The sequence below is a fragment of the Taeniopygia guttata genome, chromosome 18 (assembly GCF_048771995.1).
Source record: "Taeniopygia guttata chromosome 18, bTaeGut7.mat, whole genome shotgun sequence".
Taxonomy (NCBI): Eukaryota; Metazoa; Chordata; class Aves; order Passeriformes; family Estrildidae; genus Taeniopygia; species Taeniopygia guttata.
This window is the reverse complement of record NC_133043.1, coordinates 5298054-5320000: the sequence shown is the minus strand read 5'-3', so window position 1 is coordinate 5320000 and position 21947 is coordinate 5298054. Positions and strand designations below refer to the sequence as shown.

Sequence of the window (21947 nt, the reverse complement as noted above, 5' to 3'; positions counted from 1 at the left end):
GGGAATCAGTAGGGTGAAAACCTGTGGGATTTACCCTGGCATGGGAACAGGAGGCCCTCAGCAGTGGGGAAGGTGAGTCCCAGACTCTGGGTGTGTCACACACAAAGCCAGGGAAGCCCTGTGAGCTCCCAGATGCCAAAACACCCGGCTAATCCTGGCTGTGCACACCCAGAAAGGCCCTGGTGGCCTTTCCCTGCCTCGAACACAAGAATTTGGCTTCCACTGTCTCTAAGAGAGAAAGAAGAGACAACTGCAGTGCTGTCACAGAATCACAGAATCACAGAATAAGGAGGTTGGAAGAGACCTCCAAGATCATCAAGTCCAACCTATTTCCTAACACCCCAACCAGAGCATAGCACCAAGTGCCAAGTCGTCTTTTTTTAAACACATCCAAAAAAAAAGCCCCTTTGATCAGGCCAAGTCAAAAATGCCAAAATGGATGGGTGAGCAATGGGATCTGCAGGGGACAAAAGGCTCCTTTTCCATCTCACAGCTGGCTCTGGAGCAGCCCCAGGGATCTCCTGCTCTCCTGGCCCAGCAGTGATCCACGTGCTCCAGCCTGTGGCATCTCCCTGCAGGTCCAAGGAGCAGCGAGCTCCACAACAAGTGCAGGGAGGCTCTGAGAGCAGCTGCCAGCCCTGTGCTCGTTCCCCACAGTGTGGGACACGCTGGCTCGTGTGGGGATGTTGAGTGAGTTAGAGATGGGAGCTCTGAGCTGCTTTAGATGGTGCCATTTATTTTCCTTATCTTCTGCCTAGGTAGGAAGGGTGAGTTCTGCTCACATCTTCACCACATGGCTCAGAAGGTCACAAGACCCTCAGTTACAAGATCTTTTAAGGAGTTATTGACCAATAAAACACTGCCAACAAGGATATTTATGCTTTTGACCCAATCCTTAAATATTCCATCTTATGGACTCATGCTACAGTGTCAGCTTCCTTAGCCAATCATGTTGTGGCACACAAACCTACAGTGCTGCATTCTAAACTCCTTGTTTACCTCTGGAACTACTTTATTTTTTCTATATTTCAAACTCTAAAACTCTAAACATTCCTTTCCTCAGCTTAATGTGTCTCTGCTTTAAACTACAAATCCACGTTCTCGCTTCTAGCACCTGAGTTTGGGAGCCTCTCCCAAGGTCTCAGATCAAAGCCTGGGTTTAATTCTCAGCTTTGGCTCACGGGCCCAAAGTTCTGAGAGCTCCCCACATCTCAGACTCCAGCAGAATGTGAGAGTCACTCTGAGCATCACACATGCCAGAGGGCTTGTTGTAGATGCAGGTGAACCCAGTGGGAAGGAATGCTGATGTCTGACTCAGTTCAGAAGGCTGAATGATTTCTTTATTATAACTGTGCTAAAATACATTCATATACTATATAAAAAGGAAGATACTAAAACTACATACTACTTTCTCTAACACAACTTGTGACCCTGTCTGAGAGCCCAGCCCCAGGCGGGTTGGATTTGCCACCAGGCTCAAACAATCCTCACAGAATCCAACCCAGCAATCACCCCAGGTAAACAATTCTCCACACACATTCCACAAGGGAAAAACAAGGAGCAGAAATAGAAATTATTTTCTCTTTCATTTCTCTCTGTGCACCTCTATGAAAATTCCTGAGAGAGGGAGAGAAATGAGATGCCACAAGGGCTCTGCCCGGGCTCCTGCCCAGCCTGGGGCAGCAGGACACGATCCCTCAGCTCTGTCACCTCAGTGCTCACTGCAGGTGCCACCAGGGACTCAGGGGGTTTGGCTGGTGTCCCCCCATCCCTTCCCACAGCACTGCAGCCACTGCAATGTTTTCCAGTGCCTCCCCCTCTCCTCCCACCTGGTTGTTCCGAGGGCTATAAAAACCGGAGCTGTCCAGGGTCTGCTGAGAAATGGACAGGCCATGTCTGCGGGAGGTTAAATAATTCAGAGCGGCTCAAAATGTCCTTTTGCGTCATGGAATCTTCCTGCCCAGCTGCCAGGCCCCTCTGCACATCCCAATCACCCCATTTCCGAGGCAATGCAATTAGGTGTCGGGATATGCAAGGCTTGGGATCCATCTGGAATCAGGATGTGGGTGATCTTCAGCGCACCCACCGCGAGGCACCGGCAAAACCACCCGAAATTATCCAGGATAAACAGAAAGTGATTCATTGGGATGCAGCGGGCTCGGCCTCCACAGCTCTCATTGATGGGATTTCTAACAAGTGTTTAAGGACCCAGCACGCCTAACCCTCAATTTTTGCAAATCTATTCATGGCAAGTTACAGGTGCAGGTGTGAAAAAAATGATCCTCAAAGTTCTGCCTTTGCCTGTAATCATGAGCCTGCTGCAAGTGTGGATTACTAATGATGGGGGCAGGCAGTAAATTCCAGCCTGGAGCTGATTCACTGCGTGTTCTGTAGCTGTGCTGGGCCCAGGAAGTTGTGACAGATGTAATATAAGACCCCAAAATAACAAATTAAGGGTACAAAACCAGCGCTTTGGGAAAGAAACTGGAGCACAGAGCTGCAAGCCAAGCAACGGGGAGCCAGCCATGCCAGCAGGGAAGCAGGGCAGTGGTGGAGGGAGGAATCAGAGCCCTCAAACTGCTAATGAGGAGCAAATTAATAAATCTCTTCTCTCCCACTCATCTCTGAATCACATTTACAGCCACCAGAGCGGCAGCCCCGCTGGTCCCCAGCCGCTGGCTGGGAGAGGGGCTGGGTTTGGGGTGCCCAAGGCACAGCAAAGCACAAGCCCAAGTGCTCTGGGGGAGCTTCTGCTGCTCATTCCCAGGCTGGCTGTGCCCAGCAGGGTTGTGTCAGAACTCCAAATGTCCCTCAGACATTTTTGGAGGTTCCAGGCCCAGATCAGAAGCATTTGAGACCCTGGCAGGCAGCTGGAAACAGCTGTGATTTTGGGTTTGAGCCATGGAATGAGTTACCAACCTTGCAGGAAGAACAAGAAGTCACAAAAGTTTAGATATTATGGTAGAAGTAGTCACAAAGTAAAGGGAAGAATTTTTGAGTGCTGTACAGGGGGGTTTTAAGTCCTGTACAGGGGGGTTTTGGTTTTGTACACAGGGGTCAGAGGTTTAAGATGGAGGGATTTGGTCCTGCCCTGTCCTCCCTCTCTCTTCTTCATCACCTCCATGTTCTTGGTGATGTTGGCACTCACAGATTGGTTTAGAGTAGAAAAGCACCATTTAATATAGGTAATAGGCATTGGGGAGAAACTGTAAACATGTAAAATGTACCATATAAAAGATAACACAGCCCTGGGCGGGGAGAGAAGAAGCAGTCGGGAGTCAGAGAGGATGTCAGGGTGTGTGTGTGCCTCTGCCTGAGCTGTGAGCAAACCACAGCAGCTCCAGGAGAAAATCTTTTAGATAACTTGCAATAAACTGCCTTGAGACCGAACAACAGAGACTGCTGAGCCTTTCTTTGGAATCACGGCTTGGAGGAGGGATTTTTCCACCACACGGAGCCACCCTGAACTCAGGATTGCTCCGGCAGGGCTGCACCTTGCCCACGCTGGGGGTGATGCCAGCACACGGGGCCGGGGCTCTGCAGCCCCTGCCCTGCACACCTGGCTCATCCCTTCCCCTCTGTCCTCCCTGCTGGCACTGCACGAGAGCATCCTCAGAGCAAGAATAAATAAAAACAGCCTCCTGCAGCTGCCCTGGCTCAGAGCACACCTGCCAGGGCATCCAGGCACAGCCTGGGACCAGGAGGGAGAGGTTCCATTTCTGGAAGGGTTCTTGGGCAGGCTCGGGGGATGTCTGATTCCTCCTGGCTTTTCCTGCCTCTGCAGCCCCTGCAGGGTCTGGCACGAGCTCCCAGGGAATGAGCAGACTGTAGGAACAGCTCTGTTTTGCCCCATGAAGTGACCCTGCAGAGGAGTCTGAACCCCCTGTTCCTCCTGCCTCACTCCCCCTGCCCTTGCACTCAGTTCAACTGGGAAATTCTGCTTTTTCCAGAAAATAACCTCTCTGTTTTTCACACCCTTGCAGAGCTACCAGGAAAACGAAGAAGCTGTCGAGTGCTGACCAGAGGTTATCAGACGCTCTACAGAGCTCCTGCTGCTGTCCCAGACTGCTGAAACTCAGCGAGCTCAATTCCACTGGGAAACTATTTTCAAAATCTGAGACTGGGAGTAAAAAAAAACCCAAAAAACCAACCAAAATAAAAATCACATTTTTACCCAAAAAAATGTGACGTGGGGTAGGCAGTGGCAGTGGATGTGTTCCCTCCCTGGGCTGTCTGTCCCTGTGGCTGTAAATCCCCCGCAGGCTGGGTGGGTGCCAGAGCTCTGGGGAGCCCTGAGGGCACAGCCGGGGCCAGGGTGGCACGCAGGCAGGGTCAGGATGCTGGGCACAGGCTGGGGAACTGGGATTTCAATCAGCTTGGTGCACAGAGGGGCGAGCTGGCTCCTGTCTCCCACGTGCGCCCCCGGAGCACTGAACCCTCCCACGGCACCTGCAGCAGCAGGAGCTGCTCCCACGCAGGAATGTGGGATCCACCCTCCCTCTCTGGGGGCTGAGGTGCCCTGTGCCCTCCCAGTGAACCCCTCAGAGGTGCTGCTGTCCCCCAGCTGCCTCCACATGGAATTAAAAGCTGCTATCTCAGAGCCAACCATCCAACTCCCTCCTACCTAACCTTGTGTGAGATCAGCCCTGCCTTGTGCCTCACCACGGGGACTTGGACAGCCCAAAGAGCCAGGATTCATCCCTGGGTCATCCTGGCAGCAGAGGAGCTGCCCATGCTTTGTGGAACACGCACTGGGACGGCTCCAGAGCCCTCAGATGGCAGGCAGTGAGGCATGGCCCAGTGGAATGCCATGGAAGAGCCACAAATCCCGGTCCTGGGCACATCAGACGTGTGAAGATGCTGATTTGGTATCCATGGTACTTTGGCATGTCTCACGTCTTTGTCTTCTGCCCGAAATAGATGAGCTCTTAAATATTACTCAGCACTTGGAGTTCTGCCACGGCACAGAAGACAGTTGAGAAAACACCAAAAATGTGTCTCCCAGTGCAGAGAAATATTGAGAGAAACTTCACTGGCTTTGTGCAGTGCAGGGGCAGAACCCTCTCCACAGGGCAGGGGGAGGTGATTTGGCTGAAGTGGAGGTTCTAACACGAGGCCTGGAAGTGGAAAAGGACAGAACCTGCTCATCTATATAGAAATAAGAGAAAAAAAGCATAAAGCATCTAAGCAGGATTAGGAGAAAACAGCACAGAACCTGCTCATCTCAAATAGGAATAGGAGAAAACAACAGAACCTACTCATCTCAATAGAAATTGGAGAAAAGAGGACAGAACCTGCTCATCTCAATAGGAATAGGAGAAAACAGGACAGAACCTGCTCATCTAAACAGGATTAGGAGAAAACAGCTCAGAACCTGCTCATCTCAATAGAAATAAGAGAAAACAGCACAGAACCTGCTTATCCAAATAGGAATAGGACAAAAGAGCATAGAGCATCTAAATAGGAATAGGAGAAAACAGCACAGAACCTGCTCATCTAAACAGAAATAGGAGAAAAGAGCACAGAACCCACTAATCTAAAGAGGATTAGGACAAAAGAGCACAGAATCCACTCATCTGAAGCCCTGGCTGAAGCTGTCTTACAGGTACTGTGTGGTGACTTGAAGCTGAACTCAGGAAATCTGTCACACAATATTTCCCCAAATCCAAACATTTCAGGCACAGCCCTGATGATGGAGCCCCTCAGTCCTTTGTGGCACCCCATGTCTCCCCTGTCACAGCACAGACAGACAACCAGGTCATGTCACAGACACAGACAAAGCCACACGTGAGCACGAGCAGGTCCTGCAGCAGGTGGGAGGTGTTCATCACTCTCACCACTCAGCAGTGGGGGAGTTTGCCATTAAGAAACTGGAAATGAACATTCTAGCACTGTTCAAAAACCAGGTGGATTTACAGGCAGCTGGAAGGGAAATTCGAAAGCCAGTCCATTCTGATGGCTACAAACAGCCACGGGATTCATTTCTTGAGAGAACAAAAGCCTTTTGTTCTGTTTGCAAAGCACCCCCTGTGTGATGCTGTGCTGGATGGACGGGCTGCATTCCCACTGCCCACTGTCCCCCTTCCCAGGGTCTGGGAATGTGCTCTGGGAGAGCTGTGGAACCCCCTGGGCCACCCACAGGAGAGCAGAGCCCCCGAGCCTTGCAGCCAAAGGAGGAGAGGAGGTTTTGTTCTAAACTGGGAGGGAACTGGGAGCAGCCCCAGGTGCCCCAGGGGTGTGAGGTGAGGGGCAAAGGGCTGGGTGTGCAGCCCTGCTCGGGGATCTCCTGGGCTTGGTGGAGGCCAGCAGGACACCCCAGCCCTTGGACCATCGCTCCCGGGGTAACCTTCGCTACCTGACCCTAAATACGCTCCTGGTGTGGCAGGACATGACCATAAACTCCCCTGGGATGGGGATAGCTCGTGTGAAATGTCACCCTTGGGTCCCTCCTTGAACCAGGGCAGCTCCCAGCCCACCTGAGCTTCTCTGCTTCCCTTCCCTCGGTGCAGAGCTGGACTGGGATTGTGGGGATGGGATCGCAAATCTGGGATTGCAGGGGTGGGATCGCAAATCTGGGATAACAAATCTGGGATTGCAGGGGTGGGGTTACAAATCTGGGATTGCAGAGATGGGATTGCAAATCTGGGATAACAAATCTGGGATAGCAGGGGTGGGGTTACAAATCTGGGATTGCAGAGATGGGATTGCAAATCTGGGATAACAAATCTGGGATAGCAGGGGTGGGATCACAAATCCGGGATTGCAGGGGTGGGATTGAAAATCTGGGATTGCAAATCTGGGATTGCAGGGGTGGAATTGTAAATCTGGGATTCCAGGGATTGGATTACAAATCTGGAATTGCAGGGTATTTTAGATAACAAATCTGGGATTACAAATCTGGGATTTCAGGGGTGGGATAACAAATCTGGGAATTCAGGGTATTGGATTACAAATATGGGAATTCCGTGTATTAGATACAAATCTAGGATTATAGGGATGGGATCACAAATCTGGAATTGCAGGGTATTGGATTACAGGACTGGGAATTCAGGGTATTGGATCACAATTCTGGGATTGCAGGGTATTGGATTACAAGTCCCACGGGTGCTGCCTCAGCCTCAGTAAACTTTATTTAAGCACACACAGACATACACAGACAATATACATATATTTGTTTCTTCTCTGACAGTTCTACAGGACCAACACTACTTTGGATGACACTCGTGGAGAACTGGAAAAAAGTGCAGGAAATGTAGGAGAAGAAAAAAAAAAAGAAAAAAATTAAAAATATCAAGGTCTTTTAATAATTTGTGAGTCACGGTCATCCACAGAAACAACAGAGGAGAGTTCAAGGCGAGCACGAGGACACAGCTCCACGCACAGGACTTGGGTTAGGGAGGGATCTCCACGTACTTGGTGTCTAGAGGGAGCACAGCAGTCCTGGGGACACACAAGGGCACAGGAGTGGCACATGCACCCCGGTGGCACCGGTGGCGCTCGGGACAGGAGGACACTCCGAAAAAACTCACCAAACAGGCAACAGCATCGATAAACATCGCCCGGGGTGTGGTGCCACAGCTGTGGGGCCACCAGAACCCCCTGGGCATCAGGTGGTTTGTGTTAAAGCTGTCTCTCCACAGGTTTTTATATACAGTACATGGACACAGAACATACACAGAGCAGCATAGGTGTATTTTGGTGTTTTCCTGTTTGTACATTATATCACAGATTATAGGAACACAGAAAATAGAGGCTTCGGGAGCTAAAAAGAAATAATTTTATAAAATATTCATCACCACCCCTGCTTCCTCCCAGCATCTAAAGAGAGAAGGGAGGAAGAGGAAGGGGCAGGGGCAGAGGGAAGGAGTGCAGCCCGCCCTGGAGCGGGCACTGCCTGCCTGGCCTGGGAGCAGCAGGAGAACACAAAGTGGGGGAGCAGAGCCCCGCATCGCCCTGCCAGGACCCGCAGGTCCTGCCCAGCCCAGCACCGACCCCCTGCCAGCCCAGCCCGGGCTCCGGGCTCCGGGTTCCAAACAAGTTTTATTTAGCAAAAAACGGTTTCCACTGTACCCTTCGTGTGTCCTCTTCCTAACGTGACAAACCCGGAGGAGATGAAATTATGGAGATCCGGCCCTCCACTGCGATAAATATCCTTTCCATAGTGACCTGCCAGGAAAAGGAAACAAACACACCTTCAGTCAGTCTGCCTCTGTGGGTAAAGATACATTTATATTTATATTTACACTTACATTTATATTTACACATATATTTATATTTATATTTATATTTATATTTATATTTATATTACTCCTATATTTTTATATATTTCTGTATGTACATATATTTTTATATATGTGGATATATGTTTCTATATATATGCATATAATATATAATAGTACAATAATATTGATAGATTAATTGTAGTAGTAATAACAATAGTATTGATATAATAATTATATTAATATACTTTCTTTTTATATATCTATAAAATGTATATTTATATTTAGATTTATTGTTATATTTACATGTATATTTATATTTCATTATTTACATTTTTTATATTTCATTTTTAATTTTTATATATTTATCTATGTGCTACCCAGCCCTTCTGTCACCCACACAGACATTGCACAACTAAAGGCACCCGGGAGTGGCCCAGAAAACGACCCCTGTAGCACCACCAGGAAAGGGACAAAGGAGAGACCCTCAGCCCCTGCGGGCACCCCGCTGCCAGCCTCTGTCCCCAGGTGCCACCGTCCCCTGCCCCGTGAGACAGAGTAAAAACTTAACAGAATAGAAATCCATTTCGATTTAAGTACAATGTGCCACTTTGAGCTTGCTAAATATGCTGTTCAGTTTAGTAACTGCAAAATTACCCCAGCTAAAGAAAAAGAATGCAAATTTTCACACTAAAAAATGAGAGATAAAAAAGATGCCTCGAACCTTTAAACAAACAGAGCAAAGCGACCCGAGAGTTCTTTCTGTGCTTTCTGACAAAAACTGAGTACAAGTGTAACTAGCTGTAAGTACAATGTAAAATCAGCAAAATGAATATGCATTAACCTGTTGTAAAATTCTATGCATATGGAAATGAGTAAAGGTAATAAAAAAAGATCGAAAGTTCTGGAGAGCCCCAGAGGAGCTCCAGGGCAGGCAGGAGATGCTGAGCCTTGTGACAAATGTTCGCTCCTGTCTAACAGAGAAACCGTCCCACTCCCTTCCCACACTGATAGTAAAAGGGTTTTAAAATCATGGGGATTTAGGGTTAACAGGAAAATAAGCTTAGTAGGCCCTGGAAAAATAAATACCCTAAGCACATGAAGAACTAGTACTTGCTAGAACTGCACTGTGTAGCTAGTACATGATAAATGATATAATTGTTAGATGTGATGATTGTTTAGTAATTAAATGTAATTACTGTTTAATCATAAGAATAATCATGAGAAACTGGTCAGGGACCTAAGAAAGATCACGAGAAACTCATGTCAATGTATACAATAGAACAATATAAGTTTAATAATTAATATGTAAGTTATATAACGATAGAATATAAAATACGTTCAGCTCGAAAGCTGTCTCGGAGTCAGATTTGGGTTTGTACCCCAATTCCCAGAGCTCTTAATAAAAGCACCTGCATATAATCCTATCCCGTGATTCTGTGTGTTTCTGAACGCTAACAACACGGGCTTTTCCTGCTCAGGTCAGCCTGGCGCTCCCTGCAGAAGTCAGCAAACACACGCAAAGTGTTCCCACAGCTTTGGGACTGCTGGCAGCTCCCAATTTTCTTCTTCAGAGCTGTGGCAATGCGAGGTGGTGGCAAAAACCTCCCAGTGTGGAGGCATCCCTGCGTGCAGAAATTAGCGGTTAAGTCAATGTTTAGTATCTCAAGTTGTTCAACAGAACGGGGGAGATGTTGGAAAGGATGGATAAATATAATTGCCTGGCAGAAGATTCACAATAGTACAGCCAGGATGAAAACAATGTCCCCTACTGACTGGACAATGCCCTTACCTAGAGATAGGTCCAAAAGTCAAATGGACTGTTGGATCTCACCCCAATGTGTGTTCATCCCACACCTGTAACCCTCCCCTGGAGCATCAGGAGTCTGTGACCCCATTGGCCTGAGTCTTGTTCCAGCCCACCTTGAACCCCCTGATAAGGGGTCTCCAAGGGGCCAGACGCTCTCTTGGATCTTCCCCTCTCTTGGAACTTCTCCTCTCTTGGAACTTCCCCTCTCTTGGAACTTCTCCCCTCTTGGATCTTCCCCCCTCTTAGAACTTCCACCCTCTCCTAGAGCATCCTCTCTACCCCTAGTCTCTCTCCTCGCCCATCCCCTCAGGCCTTGCCACGTGCTGCGTCTGGCAGCTCCAAGCAGGACCTTTCACCACCCCTAATAAACCAGATATTCTAAGAGCAGCCTTCAGAGATCTCTCGTCTCCATTCATCGAAGCCGTCCTGGAGCACAGCCTACACATCCCCCAGAAATTCCCTGAGAATTTCTGAAAAAAGAAGGAAGGATTTTCTGCTTCCACGGCAAACATTGTGGGTTCTCTCCCTTCTCTCCCCGCCTCCCACCTGCAAGCTCTGCTTCTGGATCCCTGGGAAAGGAGGCAGAGCTCTGGAATTGCTTCTGCTCCATGAGATGTTTGATGTTTGTGCTGTCCTGAGGAGCCTCCAGAGGTGCTCTGGGACTGCAGTGCCCGACTGGATTTCCTTTTCTCTATCATTCTGCTAAAATATGCTGCACTTTCCTGTCCAGTGAGCCAATTCTTGCTCCTATCCTGGAATTTCTGTGCTCTCAGGGCTCTCATCCACTCTGGTGGATGCCACTCGAGCAGTGCCATCAATTCCCTGTTTTAAACCAGGATAAAAGAACCACACAAATACTGCTGCTACCTCCAGCTGAAATCAGCTGCCTTTTACAGTTCCCTTCGGAAAACCTGCTTAAGACAGATCAAGAAGGGGAAGTTTATAAAAAAGCAAACATTTACTGGCAGATTGAGGATTCTTCATCAGCCATTTGCTCCCTGAACCTTGCTCTGCCCCTGCTTATGGAACGTTGTAGTTCAATTAAAACATCCCTGGGATAACGAGCCATTAGCATTTGAACAGGAGTTACATTTTCCCAGGAGAAACTCAAATTTGCAGACTTCAAGCAGCCTGACTTTTCCCTTTCCATAGATATATTATAGGATGCTACGTTTGCTCGTTTGCTTTTTGGTTTGGTTTTTTTTTTTTTTTTTTTAATTCCTGCTCGCTTGTGATCATTTATTTTGGCCTTGCAAAATTCTGGGAGAATTCTGGGAGTGGTTTTTCCTTTCAGAAGGGCGTGGGGGCTGCTGGCGGGACAAATCCAGATAGTGTTATCCAATTTATTTGCCACAATCCCATCCTGAGCCGGGTGGAAGTGAAGGGTCCCTTGGAACAATCCCAAATGCAGGTGCCCAGCAGAGCAGTGGGAGAACAGACAGGGAAATTCCCCTTTTCCTTCTCCCCTGGAAGTTTTTCCTCCTTCCTGCCCCAGCTGTGCTCTCCCCGAGGTGCTGGGAGTCCTTCCAGAGCCACGGGCTGGGAGGGAGCTCCTGGAACCCATCCCAGATGTTCACCCCGAGCAGGCTGAACCTCGGGGCTGCCCTCTGCCCAGTGCTGAGAGAGCTAAAAAATGCCAAAATCCCTGAAAAAAATGGTGTGGATGCAGTGATTTTATTTTTATTTCAGATTTCGGGGATTTTTCAGAGAATCCCAGAATGGTTTGGGCAGGAAGGGACCTTAAAGCTCTTCTAGTGGCAGCCCTGCCATGGCACCTTCCACTGTCCCAGGAAGATCAACACTTACACCACTCCAAATTCCCAGCAGAGACTGAAACAAGGTGGAATTTCACTTCTGTTGCAAACAGGTAGAGAAATTATAAAAGAAAGGCCTCATACAACCAGGCCTGTTCTGTTAAATTAATTAATTTAATTTCATTTAATTAAATTAATGTCCAGTCTGTCACTTCTAAGTGCAGCTTGCAAGTTCTGATATGAAAACAGCTTGAGAAAGAAAGTGCATTAACACAAAAATCTATTCCTAGGGTGAAAAACAAGTGCAGCTGTATAAACAATAAGATCTGTCCCATGAGAATTAGTAGAAAAAATAAGCAATCTGACTAAAAATAGAGAAGTTTGGTAGATGTGCAAAGTACCATGTACTGACCAATGAACTGTGCGTGAATGTATTGTCAACCAACACAATCTAAATAATAATAATAATAATAATAATAATAATAATAATAATAATAATAATAATAATAATAATAATAATAATGTGACCTGTACAATAAAGATTTGGCTTTTCCTGCATGAATAAAAATGTATTAATTTATAAATAATTATTTATAAATAATTGTAAACAAATCATTTATTTATAATAAAAATATTCATAATAAAAATAAAATGTTTATAAATAAATTATTTATAAATAATAATTTATTTATTTATAAATGGCTCATTTATTACAACACATTTCTTTCCCCCCTCTCCTCTGGTTGCAAGGCAGCAGAGTGCTCTGCCTGCCACACAAAAAAAAGGCAAATTCTTCAGGGCACGGAGCTCAGAGGGAACATTTCATTACAAAGGCATCCTACAGAACTCACATATGGAACAACCTCAGCCACAAACTGCAATTACAACCCCGGCTCTGCTTTAACAGAATTATTAGAGCTGAACTAAAATGCTGTTATCCACCTCTTGGAAATGTTATTAGCGAGCACAGATTACATCACCCCGAGAAGGGCAGACAGGGACTGGCGTGGACAGACTTTTGCAAGATGCACAGAGCTCTGACCTCAGCCTCATCACAAAGTGCCCTGGGGAAAAGAGCCCTGCACCCAGGGAGGAGCCCTGACATCCCCAGCACAGCCTTCCTGTCAGACAGACCTCTGCAAATAAAAATAAATACAAAGAAACGGGGAAAAGTCCTCTCGTTTTTGCAGGATCCACAGCCTCCCTGCTCCTGGTGCTGCCCATTTCTGCTGGGGTGATTCTATGGGGCTGTTTCCCCCATAACAGAGCTGAAGTGATCTTTTTGGGGCTGTTTCCCCCATAACAGAGCTGGGGTGATCCTTTTGGGGCTGTTTCCCATGTAACAGAGCTGGGGTGATCCTTTTGGGGCTGTTTCCCATATAACAGAGCTGGGGTGATCCTTTTGGGGCTGTTTCCCCCATAACAGAGCTGGGGTGATCCTTTTGGGGCTGTTTCCCCCATAACAGAGCTGGGGTGATCCTTTTGGGGCTGTTTCCCATGTAACAGAGCTGGGGTGATCCTTTTGGGGCTGTTTCCCCCATAACAGAGCTGGGGTGATCCTTTTGGGGCTGTTTCCCCCATAACAGAGCTGGGGTGATCCTTTTGGGGCTGTTTCCCCCATAACAGAGCTGGGGTGATCCTTTTGGGGCTGTTTCCCACATAACAGAGCTGGGGTGATCCTTTTGGGGCTGTTTCCCATAAAACAGATCTGGAGTTATATGGGAAACAGCTCCAGACCCAAACCTGTGGATTCCTGCCCCCAGAGGTGCCCAGGGCAGCCAGGGACACCCCACCCATCCCAGTTTGGGGAATTTGGGGTTGTCAGACATGGCTACATGTTGGAAGGAGTGTTTACAGCCACGTCAGGCACCTGGGGAGCTTCTCTTGGGGAGCAAATTAGCAGAGATTTCGGTGAGGAGGGACATCCCAGGGATGCCACTGAGACACCAAATGTCCCCATTTTCCTTCTGCAAACCACCCAAAGAGCAGGAGCCAGCTGGCACCTCTCACACATGTCACAAACAGCCCGGAGAGGGCTCCAGCACGGAGTCTGGCCTGTTTAACACCCTCCTTCTGGCACTGCTGCCTGGCCAGGGCGTGAAAATGGGCACAAAAAAGCAACTGGAAGGAGCTCAGCGGTACTTGGGGTGAGCTGTCAGACATGAACGGGATGAATTCCAGGTCAGAACAGGGAATATCAGATTGTTCCATGTCCTACAGATATTCTGGAGCTTAAGCCCCACTGGGTGGGCTGAGGAGAGACAAGCTCCCTGTGCCAGGAATCCCGGCAGCACAGGAATGTTAAGGTGGGAAAGACCTCTGAGATCACCAAGTCCAACTGCTCAAACCATGGCCTCAAGTGCCACATCTGGGTTTTTGAACCCCCTGGGCAGCCTGTTCTGGGCTTTACAACCCTTCCCATGGGGAAATTGTCCCTATTATCCAGTCTTAACTTCCCCTGGCACAACCTGATGGCTTTTCCTCTTGTCCTGCTGCTCCCTGGGAGCAGAGCCCCTCTGGCTGCACCCTCCTCTCAGGGGGTTTGGAGAGCAGCAAATGTGACAATCCACCCTTAATTCCACCTTCTTTCAAATTCCTTTCTGCCCCTTTTCCTCCTGCCAGGCCTCTGGAACATGCTTCCCTGCTTCCTGCCAGGGTTTGGGATGTGCCTGCAGGAGCGCAGGGACAGAGCTGGGCTCCCCAAGCACACATGGAACAGCTCAGGCCAGGATCAGGGAATTTGGTTCAAAACAGAACAGGAGGATCCTTCCAGCTGGAAAACCCAGAGATCCTTCCTTTCCCTTTTGATTGATTCAGGGGGATCCTGCGTTATCGGACTTCAGGGGGGATTTGCATCACTTCTGCCACCCCTCCCTGCAACCAGGCCAGGTAAAGTCCCTGTTCACAACCAAGTCCTGGCACTTTCAGGTCAAATCATCAGCCAGGAGCTGGGCTCTGTGGAAAACAACACATCCTGGAAGAGTTCCTGAGAAAAAAACGGGTGTGAGGATTGGAGAAGGAATTTTGAATGAGTTAGAGATGGGAGCTCTGAGCTTTTTAGATGATGTGATTTATTTTCTTATCTCCTACATGGACAGGAAAGGTGAGTTCTGCTCACATCTTCACCACACGGCTCAGAAGGTCACAAGACCCTCAGTTACAAGATCTTTTAAGGAGTTATTGACCAATAAAACACTGCCAACAAGGATATTTATGTTTTTAACCCAATCCTTAAATATTTCATCTTATGGACTCGTGCTACAGTGTGAGCTTCCTTAGCCAATCATGTTGTGGCACACAAGCCTACAGTGCTGCATTCCAAACTCCTTCTTTACCTCTGGAACTACTTTATTTTTTCTATATTTTAAACTCTAAAACTCTAAACTTTCCTTTCCTCAGCTTAATGTGTTTCTGCTTTAAACTACAAATCCACGTTCTCCCTTCCAGCACCTGAGTTTGGGAACCTTTCCCAAGGTCTCAGATCAAAGCCTGGGTTTAATTCTCAGCTTTGGCTCGCAAAGTTCTGAGAGTTCCCAACATCTCAGGTTCCAGCCAAGGGGGATCAGCTCCCTGCCAGGGGGTTTGGAGCAGTCCAGAGGGGCAGCCCTGCCAAAAACCTGCCCAAATCCAGAGCACTGAGCTCATCCCGGGCTCCTGGGTCTGCCAGGCTCTGGAGGAGCTGCAGAAAGTGAAGCTCAAAGCTGTGCTGGCTCCAGTGAGGCTCCTGTGTTAATTGTTTATTCGTTAACTCCAGCAGCTGTCCTTGACTTTGAAACCCCCTGTGAGCTGGAGCAGGCTGGAAGAGGCTGCAGGAAACAGCACTTTGGGCTTCTGTTAACTTTAAAAAATGCCTCTGTGAGAGCAAAGCCCAGCAGTGCAGCGCTCAAGGGTCTCGGCAGCAGCGTGGGCTGGCAGAAATGATGAGCCCAGAGAGCAGCACTTCCAAAAGGAGAGCATACATGGATTAGGAAATAAAGCACGGCTCTCCCCAGCTCTCCACAAGCACCTCCTGGGCAGCACAGAGCCCAGGGAGGGACTGGAGCAGCCCTGCTCCCGTGGGATGCTTCTCCTCCGCAGGGACACTCACCTGGCCTGGAGCTCTGATGGCCAGAGGGACACCTGGACACGTCCCCACAATGAGGGGACACCTGGACACATCCCCGGAATGAGGGGACACCTGGACATGTCCCCAGAATGAGGGGACACCTGGACACATCCCTACAATGAGGGGACACCCGGACGTGTTCCCAGAATGAGGGGACACCTGGACACATCCCCAGAATGAGGGGACACCTGGATGTGTCCCCACAATTAGGAGACACCTGGACACATCCCCAGCCAGACACCTGGGGACACCTGGACACCAGAGGGGACACCTGGACACATCCCCAGAATGAGGGGACACCTGGATGTGCCCCAGCCAGAGGGGACACCTGGACACGTCCCAGCCCAGGTTTCCCAGGGCACAGGGGTGTGGGAAGCTCCTCAGCTCAGCAGGGAGCAGCGAGGGCCTGGCAGAGCTGCAGGGCCACCAACACCCCAATGTTCCTGCCTTGGGTCCCCCAAAGGGGCTTTTGGGAAGGGTGGGAGAGGGATTTTCACAGAGGCTGTGACAGGATAAGGGGAATGGCCTTCAGCTGAAGGAGGACAGGGCTGGGTGGGATATTGGGAAGGATATTGGGAAGGAATTCCTCCCTGTGAAGGTGGTGAGGGCCTGGCAAGGGTGCCCAGAGAAGCTGTGGCTGCTCCATCCTTGGCATGCTCATCACCCAAGGAATTTTCCTGGGCTCAGGCTGGCAGGGACAGCACAAGGAGCCATTCCCAGGGCAGCCTGCAGGAACCTGCTGGCCCAGCCTCTCCTTCCACACCAGCAGCTCCTGCGTCCTGCTTTGGGGTCAATCCCAGGAGCGGCTCCAGCAGGGGCTGCTCCAGGCCCCATCCCCTCCCTGAACACTTTGTACCCCTGGAACCGAGCACCAGAGCCTGCCAAGCTGTGCTGCTTCTGCTGGGATCTCATTTAGAGAGGGCCTGATATTCCCCTCCTAATTAATTTGTTCTGCTGGCTTTTGTTCTTTGGGAGCTCCTCAAAAATTAGCTGCAATACCTGCTGGAATTTAATTATATAGGCTAAGGAAAGTGATTAAGGGCAAAGGGAGAGCTGATCACACCTGCCAGGCTTCAAGGGTGTCAGCAAAAGGGAGGTGGAACCTGCTCTTCTCAGGTGGAGGGACAATTCTGAGGAGTGACTGTCCCAGCAGGGATTTAAGGCTGGAGATGAACATTCCCTGATATCAGAGAGCCTTTGGAGGCTCAGCTGTGCACGACTGAAGCCGTCCAGATCTCCTCAGATGCCATTCCAGGGAAATGAGGTCTGCACATCACCCTGGCCCTGCGTGGCAGCTCTGGGTGCTCCCTGAGGCTGCAAGGGGAGCATCCCCCACCACAGCCCAGGGGGACTGACCCTGATCTCTGCCAGGATCAGCTTGATCCAGAGCCTGGAACCTCACCTGCCAGCTCCCAGTGGGACAGCTGAGCCACCCCGGCTGCTGAACGTGGGGGGATCCAGGAACTGGGGGATCCTGGGGCAAACTTCACAGGAATTCTGTAAAACTGCACAATTCCCTGCTAAATATGAGGGGAGTTCAGGAATTGTGGGGTCTTCGACCAAACTTTACAGGAAATCTGTAAAACTGCACAATTCCCTGTTAAATATGAGGGGGATTCAGGAATTGTGGGGTCTTGGGTCAAACGTCACAGGAATTCTGTAAAGCAGCAAATTTCCTGCTAAATATGAGGGGGATTCAGGAACTGGGGGATCTTGAGGCAAACTTTGACAGGAATTCTGTAAAACTGCACAATCCCCTGCTAAACATGGGGGGGATTCAGGAATTTTGGGGTCTTCAGCCAAACTTTACAGGAAATCTGTAAAACTGCACAATTCCCTGCTAAATATGAGGGGGGTTCAGGAATTGTGGGGTCTTGGGTCAAATGTCACAGGAATTCTGTAAAACAGCAAATTTCCTGCTAAATATGAGCGGGATTCAGGAACTGGGGGATCTTGGGGCAAACTTTGACAGGAATTCTGTAAAACTGCACAATTCCCTGCTAAATATGAGAGGGGTTCAGGAATTTTGGGGTCTTCGACCAAACTTTACAGGAAATCTGTAAAACTGCACAATTCCGGGCTAACTATGAGGGGGATCCAGGAATTGGGGGATCTTGGGGCAAACTTCACAGAAATTCTGTAAAACTGCACAAAATTTCTCTGCTAAACATGAGGGGGATTCAGGAATTGGAGGCCTTTGGGCCAAACTTTGACAGGAATTCCATAAAACTGCACAACTCCAGCAGTGTCTCTGCCTGTGCCTCAGCCTGAGAACTGGGAAATGGTGATAACACTGATTTTCTCAGCTGGGCCTTGGGAGCCTCCTTATAAATATTTATGAAGTGCTCTGTTTATAATTGTGAGTAAATAAATGGGTGTATGGGATTCACAGTCCAAGGATGTGAGTTGTTCTGTTTCACACCCTCAAACGGAGTCATTCATGCTTTCTGCTTTCCTCTGGAAGCAGAGGGGTTGGGAAGAACAACTTCAAAAACTGCATCTCAAAGGGAGCTGCAGTCAGGAGAGAAAAGCCAGGACTACTTGAGGGGCAAATCCTGCTGAGGCAGGAAAGGCAGGGAAGAGCTCTTGGCAGAACTTCCTGTGCCTGGAGGTGGGGATGGTGCCTGCTGGAGTTCATGAAGTCCTGAAGTGTCCAGATCCTTTCTTAAATCATAAGATTTATGAAAGATTTATTTTTTCTTAACCAGACTGACCCTCACTGGACAGAGCTGTGTCCAGCTTCCCCCCAGACTGGTTTTACTGGACAAAACTGTGTCCAGCTGCCCCCAGACTGACCCTCACTGGACAAAGCTGTGTCCAACTGCACTCTAGACTGGTTTTACTGGACAAAACTGTGTCCAGCTGCCCTGCAGGGCTGGTTTTGCTCCCCTCCCTGAGAAGAGCCCTCAGGGCAGCCACCAGGCCGCCTTGCTTTTTGGACTATGTTCTGTTTGGCTGGATTGCTAATGCCAGAGTAATTACTTAGGAAAATTCCTTAATCAAAATCCCATTTGTGGAGGTAATGAGCAAATAGGTCAAGGAGAGCAACGTGCCTTAGGAGCAGGAGCTGCTCCCCTGAGCCTCTGCAGAGCCGGGGCTGTGCCTGTTGGCAGTGCAGAGGTGGCCCTGTCCTGGGGACAAAGGACACACATGCCCAAGGGCAGCACCTGCACTCTGGTCAGAATCTGTGCTATTGATTGTAGAAAGTCTCTGTCTTTCTGCCCCACTGCCAAAGCAGAAGCCATAATTGGTCTGTGCTGGTTTCAAGGTTGTTTATTCTGTTTATCTCTAACATGTTCTGCTGCCCTGCCGCAGCTCTGTCCTGCAGGGCAGCGTGTGGGGCTCTGCCCTCAGTGGGATGGTACAAACATTAAATACCAGAAACTACCTGTGCTGGATTTACAATAACGTGCCAATATCTGTCACCTACGTTGGACAGTGTGTCCCCAGCCTAAACCAACAGAAAAATGCCAACACCACAGTGAAACATGGAGGGCATGAAGAAGGAGAAAAAGGACAAGGCACACCCAATTTCCTCCATCTTGTCCCCTTTGAACCCCTAATCTAGAATCCTAAAATTTTACTTTTGCACCCGTGCCACACTTAATTATTACTTATATCAAACACTCAGAGCTTGTAATTCACCCTGTAAGATTGAAAACTCTTTTCCATGTACAGAGATCACAGCCAGTATCTCTGGGGGCTCTGTCCAGGGGGGTTCCTGACCCCTGCCAGGGTCCCAGACCTGCCAGGGCAGCCAGAGGGAAGCCCTGGACTCTCACACACTCTGCCCTGTGTCTGTGCCCACCCTGAGCTGAGCCAGCGTCCCTTGGGGAGGCACCCACAGTGGTGCCAAGGGGAAAGGAACCCCCTCTGCACGTGTTGAGGGGCTGCAGAGTCCCCAGGGAGTGAGCCTGGGGACAGCAGAGCCTCCGTGCCCCGAGCCTGGCACACAGCAGGGTGGCACTGGGGACCCCAGGCCACGCTGAAGGGCTGGGATGGGGGCACCTGGTGGCTGTGCCACCCCCCGCCCTGTGCCAGGGCTGCCCTCAGGAGCTGGTGCTAATTAAGTGCCCCAGCGAAGCCCTGATGGAAGAGGTCAGTGCAATTAAACCTCATAAACAATTCAGGAGCGGGCTGGCAGCAGCCAGTGAAACATTAATGGCCTGACAGCTGCTGCAAGGTAAATATTTCATCAGCTCCAGCACGGATCACTCTGACAATTGTGTTAGTGATGTTCACAGGTGTCACCTGCCACTGAGCACGGGGCTGGGAGCTGCCTGTGCCAGACTCCTCCTTTGGGTGTGTTTGCTGGGAAATGAGGACTTTTACACTCCTGGGGCTATCCCAACACCCAGAGACACACAGACCCTGAGAGAGCTGAGCACAGCTCCGTGCCAAGGGTCCCGAGAGCCTCCCGGGGCCCGTGGCCGCTCTGCAGCTCGGTGCTGCAGGTGACAGCACAAGGATAAAGCACCGGCCTTTGTCCCAGCACATCCCTGTGCAGCCACAAGTGCAAATAGCCCAGCTGGGAACTGAAGGAAGCTGGTGGGTGTGGGAATCCAGGGCATCCTTCTGGCTGCCCTGGCAGGTCTGGGACCCTGGCAGGGGTCAGGAACCCGCCTGGACAGAGCCCCCAGAGACACTGGCTGTGATCTCTGCCCATGGAAAAGAGTTTTCAATCTTACAGAATGAATTATAAGCTCTGAGTGTTTGATATAAGTAATAATTAAGTGTGGCACGGGTGCAAAAGTAAAATTTTAGGATTCTAGATTAGGGGTCCAAAGGGGACAAGATGGAGGAAATTGGGTGTGTCCTGTCCTTTTTCTCCTTCTTCATGCCCTCCATGTTTCACTGTGGTGTTGGCATTTTTCTGTTGGTTCAGGCTGGGGACACGCTGTCCAACGTAGGTGACAGATATTGGCACGTTATTGTAAATCCAGCACAGGTAGTTTGTGGTATTTAATGTTTGTACCATCCCACTGAGGGCAGAGCCCCACACGCTGCCCTGCAGGACAGAGCTGCGGCAGGGCAGCAGAACATGTTAGAGATAAACAGAATAAACAACCTTGAAACCAGCACAGACCAATTATGGCTTCTGCTTTGGCAGCGGGGCTGACAGACAGAGACTTTTACAATCTCGGAATCACCAATACCTCAGATTCCGAGAGGTGGGGATGGAAGCAGAGCGTGGATTGAGCTGCCGTACCTGGGCAGGGGTCCAGCGAGAGGGTGGGGGATGTTTGCTGGTTCTGGCACACTCTTCATGGAGCTTTGCCTCCAGCTCCTCACCTCTGTTTACACTTCCCTGGAGCGTGGTGGGATCAGCAGGCAGGAGCCAGGAGAGGCCCGACACGCACAATGTGCTTATAAAGATTTCATTCCTCACCGTGTCAAAAAGCAACTTTCTGGAGGCCAATTTAATTGTTGTCAATACCAGTTGCAAATTGGCCTTAACATTTTAAATTGATGTTTTCTGTAAACTGCTCTGATTAATGGAAGGAAAAGATTGTGTTTCTGCCTTTCTCCTGAAGATCTAATGGAGGTAACAAACAATAATTGATCTGGCGAGACATGGAGAGGCAAACAGGGAGGCTCAGACCTGCTACAGAAATGATTTTACCTGTCCACAGCTACAGTATGGCACAGCTGCTTAGACAGTGGGCTGGCCTGGCTTTGCTCCCTGAGGAAACTCTCAGCAGCTTTAGCTAAAGTTCCTTAACTGCAGGTAGAAGAGTTTGGCTCTGGGGAAGGCACAGAGACCCTGGAAGGAATCCGGAATTCCCTGGGCTTTAGGAAAGACACTGAGAACCTGGAGGGAATTTGGAATTCCTTGGGCTTTGGGGGAAGGCATTGAGAACCTGGAGGGAATCTGGAATTCCCTGGACTTTTGGAAAGGCATTGATAAACCAGAGGGAATCTGGATTTCCTGGGCTTTGGAGGAAGGCACAGATAAACCAGAGGGAATCTGGATTTCCTGGGCTTTGGGGGAAGGCACTGATAACCTGGAATGAACTTGAATCCCCTGGGCTTTAGAAAAGGCACGGATAACCTGGAGG

General features: G+C 49.4%; 1 protein-coding gene and 1 long non-coding RNA gene across 3 annotated transcripts in view; one reads left to right on the top strand and one right to left on the bottom strand.

Annotated features, from left to right (window-relative positions):
- LOC115497618 (uncharacterized) overlaps positions 1-4173 on the top strand; it is a 20200-nt gene extending 16027 nt beyond the window's left edge. The window contains exons 2-3 of the long non-coding RNA XR_003963191.4: positions 1-72; positions 3984-4173. The exon at positions 1-72 is cut by the window's left edge and continues 68 nt beyond it. This is a non-coding gene — a long non-coding RNA (uncharacterized lncRNA). The remainder of the gene's footprint in view (positions 73-3983) is intronic.
- The window catches only part of SHISA6 (shisa family member 6), a 142036-nt gene that overhangs the window by 101096 nt on the left and 18993 nt on the right, over positions 1-21947 (bottom strand). For both annotated transcript variants that reach the window (XM_030287172.4, XM_030287173.4), the window contains exon 3: positions 8071-8166. In XM_030287172.4, the coding sequence (XP_030143032.1) occupies positions 8071-8166 (96 nt within the window). The remainder of the gene's footprint in view (positions 1-8070; positions 8167-21947) is intronic.